Raw genomic sequence first — 21118 nt, 5'->3', positions numbered from 1 at the left:
GTGTCAGTGTCCTAAGACACTCTTTTGTGTTAAATCAGAACTCCCATGTTCCTCGGCTCTCTGTAAACACTGAAGGGCAGAGGAGACACTTCATCCACAGTGACCTTCATCTATAGGAGCACTCTCAGGATTTGAAATGAATCACTACACAAAGCCCTTCACCTACAGACCGGGAATTGTAATATTGACCCAGCTCCACTTGACAATGCATAGCTATCTGACTCTTAGATCTGGCAGCGATTGTGTGTGTGTGGGAGGAACACTGAGCACATATTGACTTGTTCTGTGTGGGAGCGAAGAGCTATGAGATAAATATTTGTATATCTCAAAAGGCAATTGAAGAAGTTGAGATATAGCGCTCTATTTATATATGAGAAGCCGCGTCATTTCGGTAAAGAGGTGTATTCTCTTCTCCCATTTGCCATTATAATGCAATGTTCACACACTTAGAGCCTAAGTATGGCTCTCACACCAGTGGACCGAACTTTGGTCTGTGGCTTTTAAAATTGAATTTGGCACGATCGTGTATCAGCGATCATAAAGTGTTCAAATAGGGATTTCTACAGAGGTCAGTTTAAAAGAGCAAGCACTACATGTGTCTTCATGCTTTGTGTCCAGGGAGTCTGCAGATCTGGTATCACCTTCAGACAGACAGGAGTCCAGATGTGTTCACCCCCGTCATCTCGAACTTGGCAGATGGACGACTCCATCGAATCCGAATCCACCGAGTGGGGAAAAACCTCTACGTACAGGTGGGAAGTTGGAAGCCTCCGAAAGGTCATGGAGGGAATTTTTACATTTTTTTGCTTTCCTTTGCATTAGGTTTTGTGCTCCCTGACAGCTTTTTGCATTCCTTTGTCAGGGCTCAACACTAAGGATTGCACAGGGCAAATAAACGGCACGTCGGGCAAGTAAATAATCAAAAATATGTACGTTAGGTTAATGCTCCTGTAGGTGCTCCTGACCAAGGCACCGGCTCACTGCTCTGTGAGTGAGTTGAATATAGAGGACAATTTCACTGTACAATGTACATTTTATTTTAATTTACTTTTTATCTAACCAGGTTGTTCCCATTAAGATTAAGCATCTCTTTTTTTAAGGGAGACCTGGCCAAGACAGTCAGCAGTGAAAATACAAAGTTGCAGACACAGACACAAAGGGAGACAAAATACACATGACAATAAAGAATTCTTCTTCTTCTTCTTTTTCTTCTAAATCCAGCAACCCACTTACCCAAGTCAGGCAAGTGGTAAAAAAAAATGTAACCTTTTTTTTTCCATAGCTGAAGATGAAAGTAGCTCAGGAGTGAGCATCTCACTTCATTCTTGTCTCTGTTGAGAGTTGCACATGTGCAGTACAAATTAGTGTTTTATTTGATAACTACTAAATAAAACATTTTGCATAGGTGCAATTAAAATTTTAATTCAGGTGAATAGATTTGTGACCCACTTGCATCAACATCAACACAACATTGAACCCTGCTTGCATAATAATAATAATAATAATAAATAAATAAATAATAATTAGAAAATAATTTCTTCAGTGCTTTATTAACTGAGTGTTACAAACTTTAACAAAAAAGTGAGATGAAATGAATAAAGTTCAGCAAAATACATTAACACTTGTGAGTATATAGTATATATACCATATATGTGTGTGTATAAATTTGTTTTATTGCGTGCATATGATGTCCTTTTAACTTTTTGTTCAGCAGATGGAATTTTCTCTGTGTGTAAATACAGTATTTTGCATAAGCAGGGATGACAGTCTCACACTCTCATGTCCGAAGATGACACCACAGTGAGCTCCATTTGTTGATGAGGCTGTTAGATGTGGTTGAAAGCTCAGTAAACAACTAGGACATGGAGCTTGAGTAAATATTATTTTTTCAATCTCAAAGACAGATTATGGCTGCATTTGAATTCTGCTGCTGTGAGCATCTTTGTAAACAATAACATAAAGATATGTTCAATTACCACAGTGTAAAATAATAGAAAGTTATATTCCAGGATTACAACCCAACAAACAAACAAACACTGTGCAACACATATTAATGAATCTAACTCTATGCAATGACACAATTTATCATGTCAGTCAGGAACAACAATTGAATTTTCTCGCTGCTATCCAAACACTTGACAGTAGATAATAAAATTAATTCCCCACTGCATTGAAATCTATTCATAGCGAGGTCATCAGCGGGCCTTTTATAAATGACAGCACACGTAATCAGAATCCTGCAGTGTTTTATTGCAGATCATCAAGTTAAGTGATGCGACTGAGTCAGCGTGGCGGTGCAGAAGTGAAAGGTCTGAATCACTTCAAAGCTAACTGTAGGCAGATAATGGTTTTGTATGAACCTGTAGGAGAAGACAACGCTCGATCTATAATGTATTGAAATGTGCTGCTGCGGCTGCTGGTGTTACCTCGGTTTAGATTTCTTGTAATTGCCTTGTTATTTGATTTCTCTCCACTCAACCAGATCGACCAGGACATCCACAGAAAGTACACACTGTCATCTGATGCAGAGCTGATCTTAATCAGATCCCTGACATTGGGCAAAGTCACCAGTAAGTCCTCCCACCATGTTAGGGAAAATTGCTGAAAAACTCCCACATCAGCTCTGATTTTATTACTCGGAAATTACTGTAGAAAAATGTTTAAATCTTGCCTTCAGCAAGACATATTTTCACCTATTGACTGTATCTCTGCAGGGAGGGAGACCCTCAATGAGGAAGTGATGCAAGCAGCTCTTAAAGGCTTCATTGGCTGCCTTTCCTCGGTCCAGTTCAATCATGTTGCACCGCTGAAGGCCGCGCTGACGAATCGAGGAAGCTCACTGGTCACCATCCGCGGTCCACTGGTCCAGTCAAATTGTGGAGCACTGGCGGAGTCCACCTCGCACACACTGCAGGGTAAAACACTCACAAAGTCTGCTGTTTCACTCGCCCACGCACACCGCCATGAAATAGTCATTTTTATTTCCAGGTTACATGCTGAGTACCAAATGCACTGGCAGCTGTTTGATGTGCAAACATGTGACTGTTTTATACATATATATGTGGGGAAAAAGCAATTAGCAACTTTGCAAGAAATGATAGGAAAATTGCAAAAAAAAGGAAGAAGTAAAAGGTTACAAGAACTACTAGCAAATTAGCTGTTGGGAGATAATTAGATATGATCAAAAACAAGGAAAAATGTCTATAAAAATATATTTATAATTAAAAGACATTTAAAATTATGTCAGAAAAGAACATTTTGTGTTATTTTTTGTTAAATTGCTCATTGCCTTCTTTCCGTGTTTTTGAAAACAATCAAGCCAATATGCTTAGGTTTCAAAGGGTTAATCTGATCAGTTTAGTGTTTGTTTAAATTCCCCAAATTAAAAAAACAATTAAAAAAAAAGAAAGCCTGCAAACTCAAGGGTAAAAGGCAACTATTCTCAAAATGTCTCCCTGCGCCACTAATAAATCAGTTGGTAACAAAGACTGTTGATAATTAATTAATCTGTCCAGTTATTTATTCAGAAACATTTCTGGCTTCAGCCTCTTAATTGTGGGGATTTGCTGCTTTTCTTTGTGTCATTGTGCATCACATATCTGAATGATTGACTAACAAAACAAGTTTTTGAAGGGAAATTATGGAGGGCGATTTTCACTCTAACTGACATTCCATACACTCAAGGAATAATTAAAAAATAACTGACACATTAATCAACCATAAAATAAGAGAGTTGCAGCCTTAATTAGTTTCTCTTTTGGCCTGTACCAAGAAGTCTTTGCTGTTTCTCAGCTGAGGAGAACGATGTTTAGTTTTACATGTCGTGCTGTCACGAGCACGAGCCTGTCGTCCCTGAGTAGATGCACACTTCCGATGATACGGTGCTATATTGTTCCAGCAGTTCCCACCATTAACAGTAGTTGCCATAAAATTTCATCCTGATGTCCATGCCATCAAAGTAGAAGTGGAAGACGATATTTTATGAATCTAAAAAGCATCTCCAAAACCGTCCCCGATTTTTTGCTCTTTCTCAGCCTGCTTAGTCTGTCCACATTATTGATCAGCTCCCGCTACAGCAAGTCTCTCCCTAAGTTTAGCTTGAGCAAAGAGGAGAAACTGATGAAATTTGAACATTTTAAATGTTTTTATATCATATATTTTATGACAGGAACCTTTAGCATGTGCCGTTCAAAATTTAAATAAAAGGTTCAGGTAGGCTGGAAGTTATGGTAAAACTGTTACTGTTACCCACCTTTGGTCAAGTCAAGTAAAATCAATTTTATTTATAAAACTCATTATCACAAATCACAATTTGCCTCAGAAGGCTTTACAGCATACGACATCCCTCTGTCCTTCGACCCTCACATCGACTAAGAACCCCTCCCCCCCAAATAACGGGAAAAAATGGTAGAAACCTCAAGGTCAACAGCACCATCACCTTCCTGCGCCCATGCTTACCATGGATGCATAAAGAAAAGTGGATAAACAAATGGGTGTAAAATTACCAAGATGGCACCACTGGACCCATAGAGCGAGCACGGCTTCGACTTCACAGGTCAAGCAGCTAACTTCGTGTTTATCCCTCTAATAACATGAATGGGATTAAATTCATGTAATTGTGTTCTAGACTTTGTAAATTTTATTGGACAAAATGGATCTGGGGTTGTGACACTCAAAAAATATATCCACGAATTTGCCGACATCTTGTTCACAATGTTAGTCTGTGCTGAAAACATTATTATGTGATGGACCCAGAGGTTGTAGTTACATGGTTTGGCCATAATGTCAAATTGGCTTCAAAGTCTGGTACACGTTCTGCCGATGCCTTCAGCACATAGGTGTTTTTTTTTTTTTTTTACATAAAACAAGGTTGAGGTGTTTTGGACAGGAGTCACAGTGTTCGTCTGTGTCAGAATCTTGTAGAAATGATCCGATTTATTTAGAAAAGGTCGACTCTCCTGAGCAGCTTGGCTTTAGGCAACATGATGCACTGTTATAGTCTATCCTGCTTAAAAGTGATTAGTTTTGCGCTACCAGCAAACCCGAGTGAAGCCTCAAAAATAGCTGCTGACCCACTAACATCTTCGTGCCGCGGGCCTCAGGCTTCCTGAAGATGAACAAATCAACTCAGAGCAGAACTATCAGTCTTAATTGGCTTCCTGTTGAACTGCTACAGTTTGTAGCTTGCAACTGGTGAATTTAATCACGGTCTGTCGAAACCAGACACATTCCAGCTGTGTGTTTCACTCGTCTCTGACAGAACAGATGCATTTCAATTTTTACAAAAGAAGCTGTCTACACTAGCACACAAATGTCTTTTCACTTTCAAATATATGTTTTTTTTCCCCAATTATTTTTATGCATATTTGTTTTGAGTGAACGACGGCTCTGTGATGGAGCACACAATTACGGAGCGAGCTTTTGAATAAGGTTCAGCAGCTAATGTTTTAACATAAAGTATGGAGTCTTTATCGCAGCTTACAGAGGTGTTGATGCTGATGGTATGGAAACGTTCTGGGCTAACACCATATAGCCACAACATATATATAGATACATACGATAGATGAATACATGTCAGATGTTCTAATCGTCCCGTCTGCTGAGGCACCAGATTGAGCTCAGAGTTGGCCAATTTTACAGAGATTCTCTCGTTCGCAGCATAATGAAAATGTTGTCATCATCTTGGCAGTTACATGAAACAGCTCATCTTGTGGAGCTATAACATGCAATGAAACCAACAGTCACCTTTTCAGGGCTCGTTCACTCATCATACTCAGTTCAGTGTGACACTTGTTACTTTCAGAAGCAAATGTAGCTCAAATGCAACACTTCTGCGCACGTAATGAGTCGTAAAACCCAGAAATGAGTTAGCATTTCAGCAAAAAAGTGTGTTGAGTAAATAAATAAATTAATTAATAGGTTTTTTAGAATGGGTTTTTGGTTAGAAGCCTAAAATAAAGTCTGTGATTAACACAGGCTCCGGACATTTTTAGTTTTAGATTTAAAACACATCGGAAATAGCCTCTTGTGAGCTTTAAAGCTTTGAGGTGTCTTAAAAAAGATGGATGGGGCTAAATGAGACTACAGAACATCATCATGCCGCGCCAAACATTTTACAGCCTTGTTGTGGTGGTCATGTGACCGTTGTTTAGTTCGTTTATAACCTAACATTAGCTGTTTTACTTTTGGCAATCACTTTTAGGCTTCAAAATCCTAAAAGTAGTGTTCATTTGCGAAGATTATCTTTCTGGAAAAAAAAAAACATGTAAGCATCATAAACATTTGTTTACCACAGAGCTTATTTTCTGCAGTGATCCAAAATCTAAGGGAAAAATCTCATAGGCTTTTCGACGAGGGAACCAGGGCGAAGCATTTTCACATGTAGTTCCAAATCCAATATAAAAACAGTCATGTTAGAATTCATGTGTTTTTGTTAAACATCTATCGGCGTTTGAGTAAAGGAGCAAGTGTAGCAAATTCGTCTCCATTATTCAATCAGGGGGAGCAAAGTTGTGGTTTTTGCAACCCCACCTTTTCCCTTTAAAAAATAAAGTTATTATACAGTCCCTGTAATTAGGTGATCATATTTAAGCAGCCTATATAAATGATAACTTTAGTATTTTCAGTGGACAAAAACAAATTAATATAATCAAAATACACACTTTTGGACCATCCTTTGAGTTAGTTCAGTCCAACATATTGCTGATCACACAGGTGATTGATCGATCGGTCGGGCCAGACGTTCAGCACAGTGAGAGGCATACAAACAGAACTGAGCTTTTCCTCACAGCACCAAAGTGTTTGAATTAACAATCAATAAAAGTCAAATGTTCAGCAGTGAAAATTGACTTATTAAGATGTCAACAGACTACTTCAGTTTCAGTTTAACTCTTTGACTTCTTGATTCTTTGTATATATGAGGACGTGTTGCTCCGTGTCTCTTCTCTCATCCGGCTGCTCTGCGCTGTGCTTTCATTTTAATCAGGAGCAGATTTAGTGAAATGGGGTTCCTTTATGGCGTGCAACCTCCTACCATTTTAGGTAACATAACAAGTTAAATTTCAAATATTAAATAGGCTTTTTTGTTCTATTCATTTCCTGTCCTGATCCACACAGTTAAATTGTTCTTGACACATTTTGGTTGTCATAACACCCTCAATTTAACTAATCTAGACTGGTGCCGGCGGAGTAGAAATGCAGGAGATTTGTTTTAAAATGATTTGGTTTTTCCACGTCATACGCCACTTCACAGGCGCAGATCACTCATCCGATGAAACTACACAAGGCTGCTGTAGCTGTCGCTGCCCCAGTCACCAACCAGCAGAGCCTGACTGCCAGACGCTTTCTGACTGGGACAGCTTGTTGTTTTTGCCTTGACAGACTTGTGAGAGATACTGGAGTGTAGCCCTGAACATCCTGAAGTTTTAGAGGAATTGTTACTCCTTGAAACCTTCCTGATTCCTCTCTCGACCGCACCTCTCTGTCTCCATAGAACCACCAGCAGTAGCTGATTATATCATCTTCTCACCCTCATCCCATTGTTCTAACTGGGGTAGTGTTATTGTATATCAGGGTATGAAGAAATCCCATCTGTAGGTCATTGTTGGAATGATTCTGTTTAAATCTATCGAAAATATGAACAATAATAACAAGAGCAGTCTTTCTTTTTGCAGTAGAAAACTAAGGCTTCTGTCTTCCCCGTCATCACGTTATTACCTTACCTTAACTTACCTTACCTTAACTTACCTTAACTTACCTTAACTTACCTTACCTTACGATCAGTGCAAAAGTGGAATTTCACCATAATTAGGCCGGTATTTCCCCATAATGGCAGCAGGAGATCGCTGTTTGCATGATCCTTTACATATCGATCTGACATAAAAAACACAATAGCTAGAGCATTCACTCTTGTTGTAGCGGAAAGTTAAGGCTTCTGTCTTTCTCGTCATCACGCAGTTGACTTGCCCTACCTTACCTTATGTGCGATGCAGGCAAAGTAATTACATTGGAATTTCCCCTTAATTGTTGTTTGTATAACCCTGTATATATCCATCTAAAACAAAATCCATGATGGATAGAACATTCAGACTTAAGGCCTTCCCATTGTTGCATACACTCATATTGACATCATTGCGCTGTGTTACCTGCAGCAATGCACTGTGACACCAGAGGAATGAGTAATGAATCCGTTACGGCTTTACACTCTGCTCATAAAAATAAGCACATCATTTCAAAACTAAATAATGTACATAGTTCACATAACATTGTTCAGAAATATTTTCTTTATATTTCCACATTGAAAAATCTTTTGGATCAATACATTTTGTTTTCTATTTTGTAAAATCTGATTTTAAAAAAACATCAGATTTTTGTATTATTTCGTCAATGACACGATTTCAATGCTTTTTATCAATTGTCATGGTTTGCTGTCTTACATAACTGTTTAGCTCAGGTTGTACAGATTTTGAGGATATGAAACATTTGAAGATACTCCACGAAATGACATCGCAGTAAGCTAAAATACCAATGTAAACACTGACAGACCATTTCTATTGCAGAGTTCAAAGGGTTGAATAAGAGTTTGAATGGAGGACTTTGACCTAAAAGAATATTTTTACTCTGTGATGTTGCTGCTTTTACTTGAATAAAAGATGTGTATTTCCTCCTCACTGGCATCGGCTAAAACTACATTATGAACACCGTCCTCCTGACCACGGTTTAATGCAGGTCAGACTCGTCTTCCAGTGTCTCTTTTAGTTATGGAAACTTAAGTCGATTATTATGAGATGAAATAGTGTAGATGAAATTTAAAAGTCATTTGACCAACCAGAGAGATATATAGAGAACACAAACAATATATTTGGGCTCATACAGGGAGAAGGAGACAAGTGAAACTACATTTAATTTGGTTATCGTATTAAATAATTCAGTGTTATTCTGAAGCTCAGCAGTGAAGTGTAAGAAACAACACTTCGCAGGTAAGGGTGACAGATATCAAAGATCTTGACATCCTACATTAAAGTCATGTTAATTTTTCTATGTTTGCTTTTTCAGACCAAACTGTAACGGCAAATAAAGACAAAGAGCAGCGTGGAAACGGCACCCAGAAGGATTTGGCTGTAATAGCAGGTCTGTTTTTTTCTGTCTTTTCTGCTGGTTTATTTTTCTTTGCTTAATTGAAAATGAGTCCCAGCTGTTTGTTATTTGTCATTCTCTCCATTCGCCTCCGTCTTAATTCTTTTTTTTTCCTGGTCTCTTGATAACTCAGTCTTAGCTGAAGCTCATTTTCATTACTGCCACTCACGCAGTTTTGTCTGAAATTAAATTAAAGTCGATGATGATGATGGATTTCTATGCGCTTCCTTACAGGGAATACTTTTGCTTTGCATTTTAAGTCTATTTACCTATTGTTGTTGATGATAGAAATGCCCCAAGCTGATCTGTTAGATCATTATAAGACCAATTAAATAATTTTAAGGAGTGGCTAAGCATTTTGGGGAAAGAACTTTAGATCTAATCCCAAATACAGTAGGATATAGGAGATGGGATAATAGCTTTCTGGGGAAGTTTGAAGTGGAAAAGAGGAGCTTCAGGCTAACAGAAGAAGTGATGTCTGTGCCAGATTTAGTTTGGACTTAAGCATGAGTCCAGAAGAGGCTTACCACTGCACGCAACCAAATAAATAGCTTGAATGTTAGCTTGTCAAAGGAATACTTCACCCACAGAGTGATCGTTTGTATATCAGTGGACCCATCGTTAAGCCCCAGCCCTTTTATGATGGTCCATTAAGCTGTCAAAGCGAGTGTGGAGCCCACACCGCCAAACTGCAATCCCTAAAGAAGTATTATCAAATTTCAGTCAGGAACACTTTACTCAAAGAAACTTTATATTCATTTGCAGTATGACATTTGGAGATTTCACTCTGTTCTGGGATCGCTCTGCCCTTCCCTTCCTGGGCAGTAAACCTTAGGTGGAGAGATCACACCTCACTGCCCTTCCACGCACCAACGTGGAAAGCCTAAGGTTGAGAGAGCACAATTATCTGCCCTCAACTTGCCAACGTAGAAAGCTGAAGGTGGAGAGAGCAAACAGAGAGCAGGGACAACACTTGTATCAGTCTCGCGCGTGGAAGAGTAGGGTGCCTGAGCAAGCATGTGTGTTTGAACTCTGATTAGTGCAATGAACAAGCTGTTTATGTCTACAAAAGTAATGTTTTAGCAAATATGCATGTGTGTGGAAAGTACTGGGCATACAACTGGATTAGTGAGACGTGGTTTAAGCTGTACGAGTTGTTTTGATATAGTTTGCTTTTGTTAAACATGAAACCTATGGCAAATGTTCACCTTTTTTTGATTCTTTGTCCACCGTGGAGGCATGTGAGAAAAAGAAAGTTTTGTTCACTAACTCAAGGCAACACATTGTGAGTAATTTATATACAAATGATAATATTGTGGGTGAAGAAGAGATGGTGTCTGCTGTTTTAAAAAGCATCAGTGAAATGACAATGAAAGTGATTAGACATAGTATAGGGTTTTTACAAATTTAACACTATGTTTTAGAAACACGCTGATTCTCTCTGAGACTTAGATGAGGTGATTGACAACACTGGAGCCAGGAGATAGTTTAGCATAAAGACTGGAGGCAGGAAAAACAACAAGCCTTGCTATGCCCAAAGGTAACATCCCACCTTGCAGCACTGAGCTCTAAAGCTTAATAACTTACAAGTTCCATCTTGTTTGTTTAATTCCAAAAACTGAAGTGTATGGGGGGTTATGTGTTGCCTGGCAACTAGTGGAGACTCCAGGAGGTTAATAATCCCAGTTATTGATACTGTAGAGACTTAAGACTGGTATCAATCCTCTAATCTAACTCTTCAAAAGAAAGGGAGCAAGCGTGTTTTCCAAAATGTCAAACTTCTCCTTTAGGATTGAGGATTAGATGAAGGCATTTTTTTAATTCATAAAATTCAGCTCCGTGAAGCCTGACGAATTCCTGGACCTTTTATTATAGAAACATGAACTTCAGTTTAAAACTGCAGAATCATATGGAACCTAATCAGCTTTATTGTGTTATCTTCAAAGTCTGTGTTGTGCATTATTCTGTGCACCATATTTTGAAATGCTAAATTATGTAGTTTAGCATGAAAACTGTAAACAGCTTTATCAAATGAGGGAATGCATAAATACATAAATACTTGATGGTCCTTTCTTGTTTAGATTATACAGAAAGCAATTAGATATTTGAAACTTACACAGAATTAATTCTTTCGAGTGTTGTTTGAAAAATGATTCCTTTCTCCTTTTTTTTTACTGTAATTATACAAATATAATGATTTTCCTGCAGTAAATCCTACATCTTACCACTTATAGGAGCTCCAGGCAAAATTCAGAGCTTATGTCCTCAAGAGTTCTCAACATGGAGGTGGCTGAGCAGCACACAGTGCTGTGACGATGACATCCCAGTATCAGCAGTCACTGCTGTATGAGCACAGTGAAAATCTGTGGCGATGAGCTACCCGAGGGGTACAAACATGAACTAACACGTAAGATAGATAGACAGACAGACACCTTTATTTGTCCATGTGGGGAAATTGGTTTGGAAAATACCATAAAGGATTTTAGCACACAATCACAAATAAACATACACATACCAGTATCATGAAAGTTGCACGTGACCAGACCGGCTTACCAAAACAAACCACAGAGAAGCTCAGATTACGCACATCGGGAGTGTGACTTTATTCTCTGCTCAGGTCGCCGTTACTCCACTATATCTTTTTTTTTTTTTTTTGCAAATTGTGATTTTCAGCTACGTCAATGCTCTGAATGTTGCATACAGCTCATATAAAACCTTGTTCTTGTTTTAAACTAAACTTTAGATACTTAATTACTCTTAGAATAGCTGCAATCATCTTAAAGAGAATTACTCTAATGCAAGTAAACACAAAACAATCAAGGACTCAATTTGCAATTACATTAGAAGCATGAAAATAAAAACAATTTAAATACACTAACAAAAGCTTCTTCAGTGATGAAATGACTTTTACTTTGACACTGTGCTAATATAAAGTCGCTGAAAATTGAGTGTGTGATGTAGGATGTTTTACTTTGTACTCAAGGACAGCGTTTTGTGTTTAAAGGTAAGAATTTATGCACAGTTAAACTTTGGGTCGGGATCAGAAGAAACTTAATGGGGACAGTCCTGGTGGGCTGCATTGTCCCCTGGCATCTACTAATGTGTCTCCCCCGCTGTGTTCTCAGGTGTGGTCACAGCGGTGGTCTTCATTGCTGTGTGCGCTCTGGCTGTGATAAGCCGCCTCCTCTACCAGCAGCGGCGGGCCCAGAGGAGCAGCAGCATCAAAGAGGAGAACAGACACAGCATGTACACGGACTACAGGACAGAGCTGCACCTCCACAACTCAGTCAGGGACAACATGAAGGAGTACTACATCTGACTACAGTGTGCACTCTGTGGACCCAAGCCACAAACTTACCTCTTCTCTTATAAAGGACTAACAGGTGGACGCGCTGCTGCAGGATTTCTTACAACAAAACATCTCCGTGCCCTGGAAGTCCTCCAGGAACACTGCAAAACGCCTGTAGCCTGTAGTCCACTCTCCTAATGCTCCAGTACAAGCAAGTGGGCTGAATCTTTACAGCTGTTAGTGTATTTGATGTTGGTGAAACTGTCAGAATCAAGCTGCTGTGGTTTCTGTCATTGCAAAAATGTGTAAAGCAAAAAGATGAATGTTCTGCAGAGGTGGACAAATGGGACGCCACAAGTGCAACGAGCGAAAGCTGCTGTCCATCCTGAATGCGCACAACTCAAAACATTTTGTTGGAAACCCTCAAATGCTGAAAACTTCCACACTACAGTGGGACTCACTAAATTGTACTTACGAGTCAGGAAATGTAGGCCAGGCCTGTAAGATATGCGTGCATTCGCTGCTGTCTTTGTTTTTCCAGTGGTGGTGAATGTTGTAGAAGAAGAAATGGGGACAATACTGCCTATACTGTATGAGTGCCTAATTTGCATACAAGTTTTTATTTGAACATTTTAGAAGTTATTCATGTGATTTGCACAAAAGCAATCGCATTTACATAGAGAGAAGCTTATTGTCATTCAGTTCTGCAACCCACTCTACATAGAATAAAAGGAAATCTGAATTTCCCAGTCATGCGAAACATCTGCCAGTTGACCATCAGTAATGACTCTCAGTAATGTTCCTCTCACTCAGTTCTTTCACTGCACTGTTTGAAGTAGGATGGAAATTGACTAAACTAAATCCTGTAATCTTTTGTTAACAGGATATGTTAGAGGTTCGTAACTCTTCAGCTCTTTCAAGTCTTGTCCCTAAGAAAGCATTGTACACCATTCAGACCACATTTATTTAGTTGGAGGGATTTTTTTTTAACAGGAATTCATGTATTTAATTCAATTTTGCAAATCATGCTTGTGTGTTATTTTTCATGCACATAAAAATCACTGAATAATGTATCATGAAAGTAGCAGATATAGGAAATTAAAGGGCGGGTCCAGCTGTGTTATTTAACAAGTTTTTCAAATAGAAATATCCACTCAGCTGTTAGACAAAAGCAGCAACCTAAGTACCAATTTTTTGAGGTACTTAAAGTCATTTTAATAATTTTACATCTTTACATGCCATCAGACATAGTTTTCCAATGGGGAACTGAAGCCTTTGAATTACTCTCCTCAAAGTCACCAGACTACTTTACAGTAATTTTACCTCACAGAACACCAGAGTTGCTGATCCACCTCTGCCTCGATTGTTTAGTTTATTTGTGTTATTGTGTGAATTTTGCATCCGAATAAACATGGCGTCCGCAGCAGGACAGTACTTAGCTTCCATGTCGGTTAGGGGGGTCAGAGGAAATAAGGCTAATATGGAAGATTAGTAACACAATTTGGCTCAGTCATGAAAAAGCACATTAGGCGGATGGAGGGTTTATATGTAGCAGTGTCATAATGTAGAAACCTACGTTAAGTCACATGGGAAAACTTTTTAAGAAGGGCTTGTGAAATAGCATTTCGGCACAGTCGGCCAACAGTCGATGTCAGGCCATTGGTGAGCATGTGATGCCCTAGTTTTTGTGGCGTGTTCTGTGCCATGGTAACTTGTTAGCGCCTTTCGGGCCGATTCAACAGGTTAAATTGTGTCGCAGCCTGTCTGCAAATAATGGACAGTTCAGCTCAGTACACGAGAAGAGAAAGTAAGGAAAGCACGGAAAGACTATCATCAAGAGGGCTTGAGACCGAAACAAACTCAAACTCAAACAAGCTCCTTTGCAGAAATTGTTCGTAATTGTTTTTTCATTATTCGCTGACCCACGGTAATTTGTTCTTTTACCTTTTTTACCTTTTGAATGACAAATACAGATGACTGCCGCCTGCTGGTATGGAGATTATTTCCTCTTATGCAGGTGCAGAATGTACCTAATAGCTGGCTGTTTGCTGTGGTCTCTGCGGTGTGTTAATGTGCAACTTTTTGCCGGAGACACAGGCAACAAGAGGCGACACAACAGTTGGCTTTCATCGCCATTTGTTCTTTGATGTTGATTTTGTGTGTTTGGCTTTAAAACATACATACTTCCAACAAAATCTCAATGTCCAGATTTCAACAAGAACACTGTCAGGAAGCTACAGAATGATGGTAAAACCTTAAACAAAAATGGACCCGCTCTTTAATGGAGAGGAGTATTATATTTAGATAAACACAAAACACTCTTAAACACAAACATATGCAAATCTGGCAAACCACAAAGCTCCCACAGCAGTATCTTTGGCGTTCTTTGGCAAACGGGCAGCAGTTTGGTGTGTACAGGAAGTGTTGAGCTCAGCAACTTAGAGAAATTGGTTTAACCAGCATGCGAGTCGTTTGCAGTAGTATGGAACAATCACAGCAGCAAGTATATGGGTGCTTGTGCAGCAACAGCAAGCTCCAGGGTCAATGTGTCAGTCAACCTTCTCTACTACACTTTGTCACAGTACTCGAGAGAATTTGTACCACTGTTTAGGGTTGTAACGTGTCAGTTGCTAGCTTATTGCAGGCTGTTCTCATGTACTGTTTGTATGTTTTCCTCCAAAAAGTAATGCAGGACAATGCGAATATAACCTACAAGACCATGAGCCAGTAATTTGTGTTTAATGCACGTAATCATGTAGGCTGCAATCATTTGATCAATGTGACAGCAGGGAAGAAGGAAAGAAGTCGCTAAATAAAGAGTCGCTTAAGAAAGCAGATTGGGGTGGGAAATGGGTCAAACAAACACAGGACTTTCATCCAGGAGACTGGTGTCCTGTGTTTTATTTTAGGTTACATCGTTACCTTCGTAACTTAACTTTCCTATCCCTAGCCTACGTAACTTTCCGAGTACATAACTTCACGTAAAGCACATACAGTGCTGACGCTCAACTGTGTTTTGTTTTCTAGACCTAAACTATGTAATTTTGCATTAAGTACATACATTTACATTACGTACACAGCGTGACAACGCCCATCCATGTTTCTTCTTCTAAACCCAAATCATATATCTTTCTTTTTCTTTATGTAACCTATGTAACTTACCATTACGTACCTTTATGTTAAGTACATAACTTTGCGTTTCGGTCCATACAGTGACATACAACCATGTTTCTTTTCCACAACCTAACTTTACGTAAAGTACGTACTATGCTGACGCCTAACTGTTCGTCTTTTCCTAACCTACACAATTTTGCGTTAAGAACATAACATTGTGTAAAATATATACCATAATGACGCCCAACATTGTGTCACTTTTCCTAAATCTAACCTATGTAATGTCACATTAAGTGCATAATTGTACGCAAAGTACGTAACTTTGCGTTAAGTACAGCACATGACGCCCAACCATGTCTCTCCTCCTAAACCTAACCTTCCCAACTTTACTTTCCTAAACCCAACTTTTGGAACTGTACTTTAACTTACGTGACTTTACTTCAAGTACTTACTGTGACGATCTCACATTGTTTCTTTTCTTCACCCTAACCTGTATAACTTCACATAAAGTACATAACGTGATTACGCCATTTGTGGGACACATATTTGTTGGATATCATACAAACTGCTGGATGAGAAAACGTTGCCTGTTGTTGAAAAACCCAAGTTGGCGGCAGATGGTCAGACTTTAATTATAGAGCATCGCAGTGTAGACCCCGTGTGTACCAAACTCAAGAAGTACTGAGACAAAAGTTTAGTTTAGTCCATTTTTTTGCAGCGCTAGCCAGTAGTGCTTAGAGCTTTTTGCAACCAAGAAAAAGACCACTGTGTCACCTGACATAATTTTATTTATTAATTTATTATCTGGATTACAGGGATACGTGGTGTTTTCTATATTTCAAGCAGAAAACTTTTTTATGAACATCGTACACTGGTTGATCCTAAGGAAAAAAAAAATCCATACACACACACACACACACACACAACAAAGGCAAAAAGTCCAGAGCCAAACTAGTGGACCTATAATACACATCAAAAAACAAGAATTAAAGCATGGATGAAAAATGGAGCTTTTTTAAAGATCCTTACCACTAGTAGTTTGACCTGCAGGTGGTCAAACAAATGTCAGAATCAGCTCTACAGATTTAGCTTATTGGCTTCAGCTGCTCTTTTCGGCAGGTTAGCTGCCTGTGTCAGCGTCAGTTGTGCTTTGAGCTTAACATGCGAAACATAAGCCCAAAGAAAAGCTGAATCTGAGGCTGACCGGACTGGGTAATTGTTGTTTTTTTTTCCTTAAATATCCTTTCATGAATGAATGAAATCATTATAATTCATCTTCTTGGGATCATAAATGTCTGTAAAAATTCAAGGAAAGCGATCCAACAGTAGTGAAGATATTTCACTCTGATTCCAAGTTTTGGACCAATGCACTGATGGACTGACGGATGGAAAGATGGACGGAAAGACTGACGAACAATACCGCTCTTCCTGGAGCTCCACCGCTTCCATCTGGCTTAAGATTATGTGACTGAAAGCGATGCGGGAAAGCGGCATGGTCTTAAGATGGGGTCTCCGGGCCCCGTCTGTGCATGTCCTTGTTATCTAAGTATGTCTCATGATGTGATAGTCTGCAGATCTCCAGTTACCAGTGAATGAATACATACCTCCCAGAGTGTTTTGGTTTTCTTGCAATGGGTAATATCGCGTGGTTACTTCTTAATGATTTGTATAGCTGCAGTTTTATTAAGGATCTATTGTATAGATGTATAATTTAATAATAAAAGTGAATATATTGATTAATGTTCTGCTGTTAAATGGTTTGACTTCAACAACAGGCATTATGGTATACCAGGGTATTTAGTAATGCAGAAGGCATTTTGGTTGTATATTGATTAGATTTTGAGAGAAAAACAAATTTTAGATTGTGATTTCGGTTAACTATGAACGGTATCACCAAATTTTTATTTTATTTTATTTTGGAGCAATGCTATTGGTAATTACTTCCTTTCAGCACTTAAGAACATTCTTAATTGCAAATGAACAAATGGCTGCAATTTCATACATCATTTTCCAGACCCCTCTTAAGGTAAGTTATAATAATGAGGTGCACTCTGTTATTTAGTAAAAACAGCTACAGTTGTCACAATCTACACTGTTTCTGCTCTAAAGTCATGTTTTCTTTGGTTCTCATCATTTTTTCTTAGTTTCTGTTTGTGTGTTTCCACTTCTGTGACTGTCCGCCCTGATGTGTTTCACCTGTTCATCATCAGCCCTGCTGTCTCCTGTCCCTCGTTATCACCTCCCTCCCTGGTGTATTTAGTGTGTGCGCTCCTCTTTGTCTGTGTCAGTTCATCGTTTCACCCAGTGAGACATGTTTCAGCCTTTGTTTCCTCGACGTTTAGTTTCTCTCAGTGTTTAGGATTTACCTGCCACCCACCATCTGCTGCCTTCCCTTGTGTTCTCAGCTTGTAAACCATTTTTGCATCAAATCATTGAACTTTTTCTGCATTCTCATCATTTCTTTGGCAAACCTGCTATTTCTGAAACCTGACATACAACTCCTTTACCACATTCAGTAGCTTAAAACCAGAGGTGTGGACTCAATTTGGCAAAATCAAGACTTGCACTTGTTATTCCCTGCAAGTCGACACTTGATCCTCCAGATCCGCATTGTTTGAACCAATCAGACAGCATCCAGACAAGCTGCAGGAGACAATCGTGAAGCAAATTGCTGAACGGCAGTTGGAAAAAGTGATATTAAAGATAATTTCACCCCCCAGTCAGTGAGTCACCCCTCGATCCTCCACAGTGCCTCCGTCTCACCAAAATATGGCCACTTCTGGCTCCATAAAACAAGATTGCAATGGCTAAAAGGCCAATCTTGAGGCTTCAAAACAGCAATCCACAAACCAGCAGTTTATATAGCATGTAACAGTATATTCGTCCATTATTTTTGCAGTCTATGAAATAAATACAATTTTTAAAAGCATCGTGTGCATTGAAAGTGCATTTAAGAATCAACACTAGTTGTAAATAAATCAGGGAATTTGCTGAAATAATATGAGTTCAAAGAAAAAAGTGAGATAGGGATTTATATGTTTTATTTCTACCTACTCCTTTTCGGACACTGTACATTTATTAATCAGTTCCTTTATTCATGAAAACTCAAAGTTCATGACATAGGACTTGTCTGTCTTGGGACTTGAATGCAAATACTTGAGACTTACTTGCAGCTAACTTGCAAAACAATGGCTTGGTTCCACCTCTGCTTATAATTTTAACAAATCTAAAATACCATATAACCAACCAGTCCCCTCTAAATACAAAAGCCCAGTGAATGAATTAATAACCTTTAAAAATCAGCTGTCATGAGCGTTTGTTTACACACTGTGTCTCCTCTGCTGCATGTGAGGAGTGTAACATACAGAGGGACTTTGAAAAGCATCTGGCAGACTAAACCAGGCACAATTTGTAGCTTATGTAAATGTATTCATTTTGTACTGCTTATCAATTCAAAACTGCCTGTGCAGATATTTTCAAAGAAAGCTATTCGGTATGTGGTGCCCCTGAGTATCTGCTACTCCAAGCTTCCCTTTTATGTTGTGTATGCCTCCCAGAGCCTCTGCTGCGTGCACAAACAAAAGCAAATAAAATTTCACACTTTTTTTTTTTTTTTTTTTCATTTTTTCATTTCATTTAATGGCTTTTTCGGGTTTTTTTCTGAAGTTGACCTACTTTTCCTGTTTTTGTATCTGGTCTCTGGTCTTTCAGGTTTTGAGCCGTGTCATGTTTTGCTCAGCATTACCTTTCAGTTTGAGGCACATGTTCACAGACGTCTGACATGAGCACATTTTCAAACTGCCTCTGATAAGAAATGATCACTCTGAATGATGTTGGATTCAGTCTGTTAGAATACTGATGCATAAAAAGTTTCAATAATCAATGATACCATTCTGGTGTAGTCACAAAGCTCTGGTTTGTCCGTCAAGGTTTTTCCATCAATAAACAGAGAAAGCTGTTTTCTTTTTGTGAACTCTGAAACCGAATTTGATGAAGAATTTCATGGTAAAAACCCCCAACTCAATCGCCACAAAAAAGTTTGGAACTGTATTGAATTGAATCGGAATTGTGAAAACTATATTTACATTACATTTGTATGTTATTTTGTAGTAGATACCTCGAGATTTTATGTTTCAACATTAACTGAGGTTTATTTGTGTATGTTAAGGTATAAAAACCACTTGGTTACGGTTAGGAAGAGATTATTTTTTGACTTAAAACACGTTGTTTTAAGGGGGCAAAATCTTGTCAGGAAATGCAGCAATGATTCAGTAAAAATTAACTGGTAGCCGTCGTACTATCCAGGCAAGGATTGAGTGATGTTTCAGTAAAGAACGTACTTTCTCGTGGCACTATCCGGGCAAGAAACGCCATAATATCTTAGTAAAACATGACCGTTATTCATTGTACTATGCCAGCAAAGATCGCAAAGATGTCTCAGTAAAAGACAACTGCTTTTCTTCGTGCTATTCTGGCTATAGGCACGACAACGTCTCAGTAAAAAGGAAAACGCTGTTGGTTGCACCATCTCAGCAGGAAACACAGCAATGTCTCATTAAAAAAACTACACGTTTGGTGGTTCTATCCCAGCAGCTTTTTGTAGCACTACAAAAAACTGCTTCCCTGCTCCCCATGCTTTTACATCTCAGCTCCTGTAGAAGATTGACTCCTCTCCTCACAGCTTGCCATCACTTTCTCATGTGTCACATGGAAGCATCATTATTTCCTGGGTTATACAATCCACAATCATTATAAAGACAATGGCAAAAAAACAATATTACCTGGTGACATCTCTGAAGATGAGAATTCAAAAAAAGTAGGTGTCCACACCTGATTTTAAGCCCATGTAGAGGTGAAGGGAGGACAGATCTTTTCATTAAAAAAAAGTAATAACCACGTGTGACCTTCTGTTGATGCACTGCAGCACGAAACTGCCTATTGGTGCTATAGGCGTCACGTTACACATGGCATATGATGAGCTGCTGCGGCAGTATGTTTCCAGCTTTAGTGGACATTATTTGGGATTGTTTTTCCAAATTAAATGACAAAATAGTAATAGTTTTTCCCTCTAGAATAAAAGATAGATGCTTCACTGATGTGTGGGTTTATTGGATTGTGTGCGCTGCACTCTGGGACATGACAAAGCTCTCCAAGGTACTGCATTATGGACACTTTGCATGTGCCTCCTTGCCACGTTATTAATTATTCATGTACGTTTTTCAGAGCCGCAAAAAGCAAAACTATGCACGTCACAGAATTTTTCAATATTTATTGATCTGAGGTCTCGATCCGCAGCTTTTAGCCCTCAAGACAAGCTGAGCCTTCAGGTTTTTCAAAGCAACATTTTCACAACCTGAGTCCAGCAGCATAAATATTCTGATGGTATTATTGTGACAAACACTTCAGCCCGTCTGTGACACTATGTTATATGCAATTATACATTTTCACTTTCTTTGACGGCTTTCTGTAAACAGGTTAGCACATGTAGGTGTGAGAGGGCTTTCACCTGCTGCACTACACGTGTTGATGGGCTGTGAGGCTCAACTGTCGGCTAACAGTTTCTCTCACAGTGTCTAACAG

At 38.9% G+C, this 21118-nt stretch overlaps 1 protein-coding gene across 1 annotated transcript in view; it reads left to right on the top strand.

Annotated features, from left to right (window-relative positions):
- The window catches only part of cntnap5a (contactin associated protein family member 5a), a 135239-nt gene extending 117965 nt beyond the window's left edge, over positions 1 to 17274 (top strand). Inside the window, exons 20-24 of the mRNA XM_042494432.2 lie at positions 619 to 752; positions 2483 to 2570; positions 2715 to 2915; positions 9055 to 9129; positions 12261 to 17274. Coding sequence (XP_042350366.1) covers positions 619 to 752; positions 2483 to 2570; positions 2715 to 2915; positions 9055 to 9129; positions 12261 to 12454 — 692 coding nt within the window. The 3' untranslated portion in view covers positions 12455 to 17274. The remainder of the gene's footprint in view (positions 1 to 618; positions 753 to 2482; positions 2571 to 2714; positions 2916 to 9054; positions 9130 to 12260) is intronic.
- The last annotated feature ends 3844 nt before the right edge of the window (positions 17275 to 21118 follow it).

This window comes from Plectropomus leopardus, chromosome 10 (genome assembly GCF_026936395.1).
Source record: "Plectropomus leopardus strain MGB_pleo_1.0 chromosome 10, ASM2693639v1, whole genome shotgun sequence".
Lineage (NCBI taxonomy): Eukaryota > Metazoa > Chordata > Actinopteri > Perciformes > Serranidae > Plectropomus > Plectropomus leopardus.
This window is presented reverse-complemented; position numbering and strand designations above follow the sequence as displayed.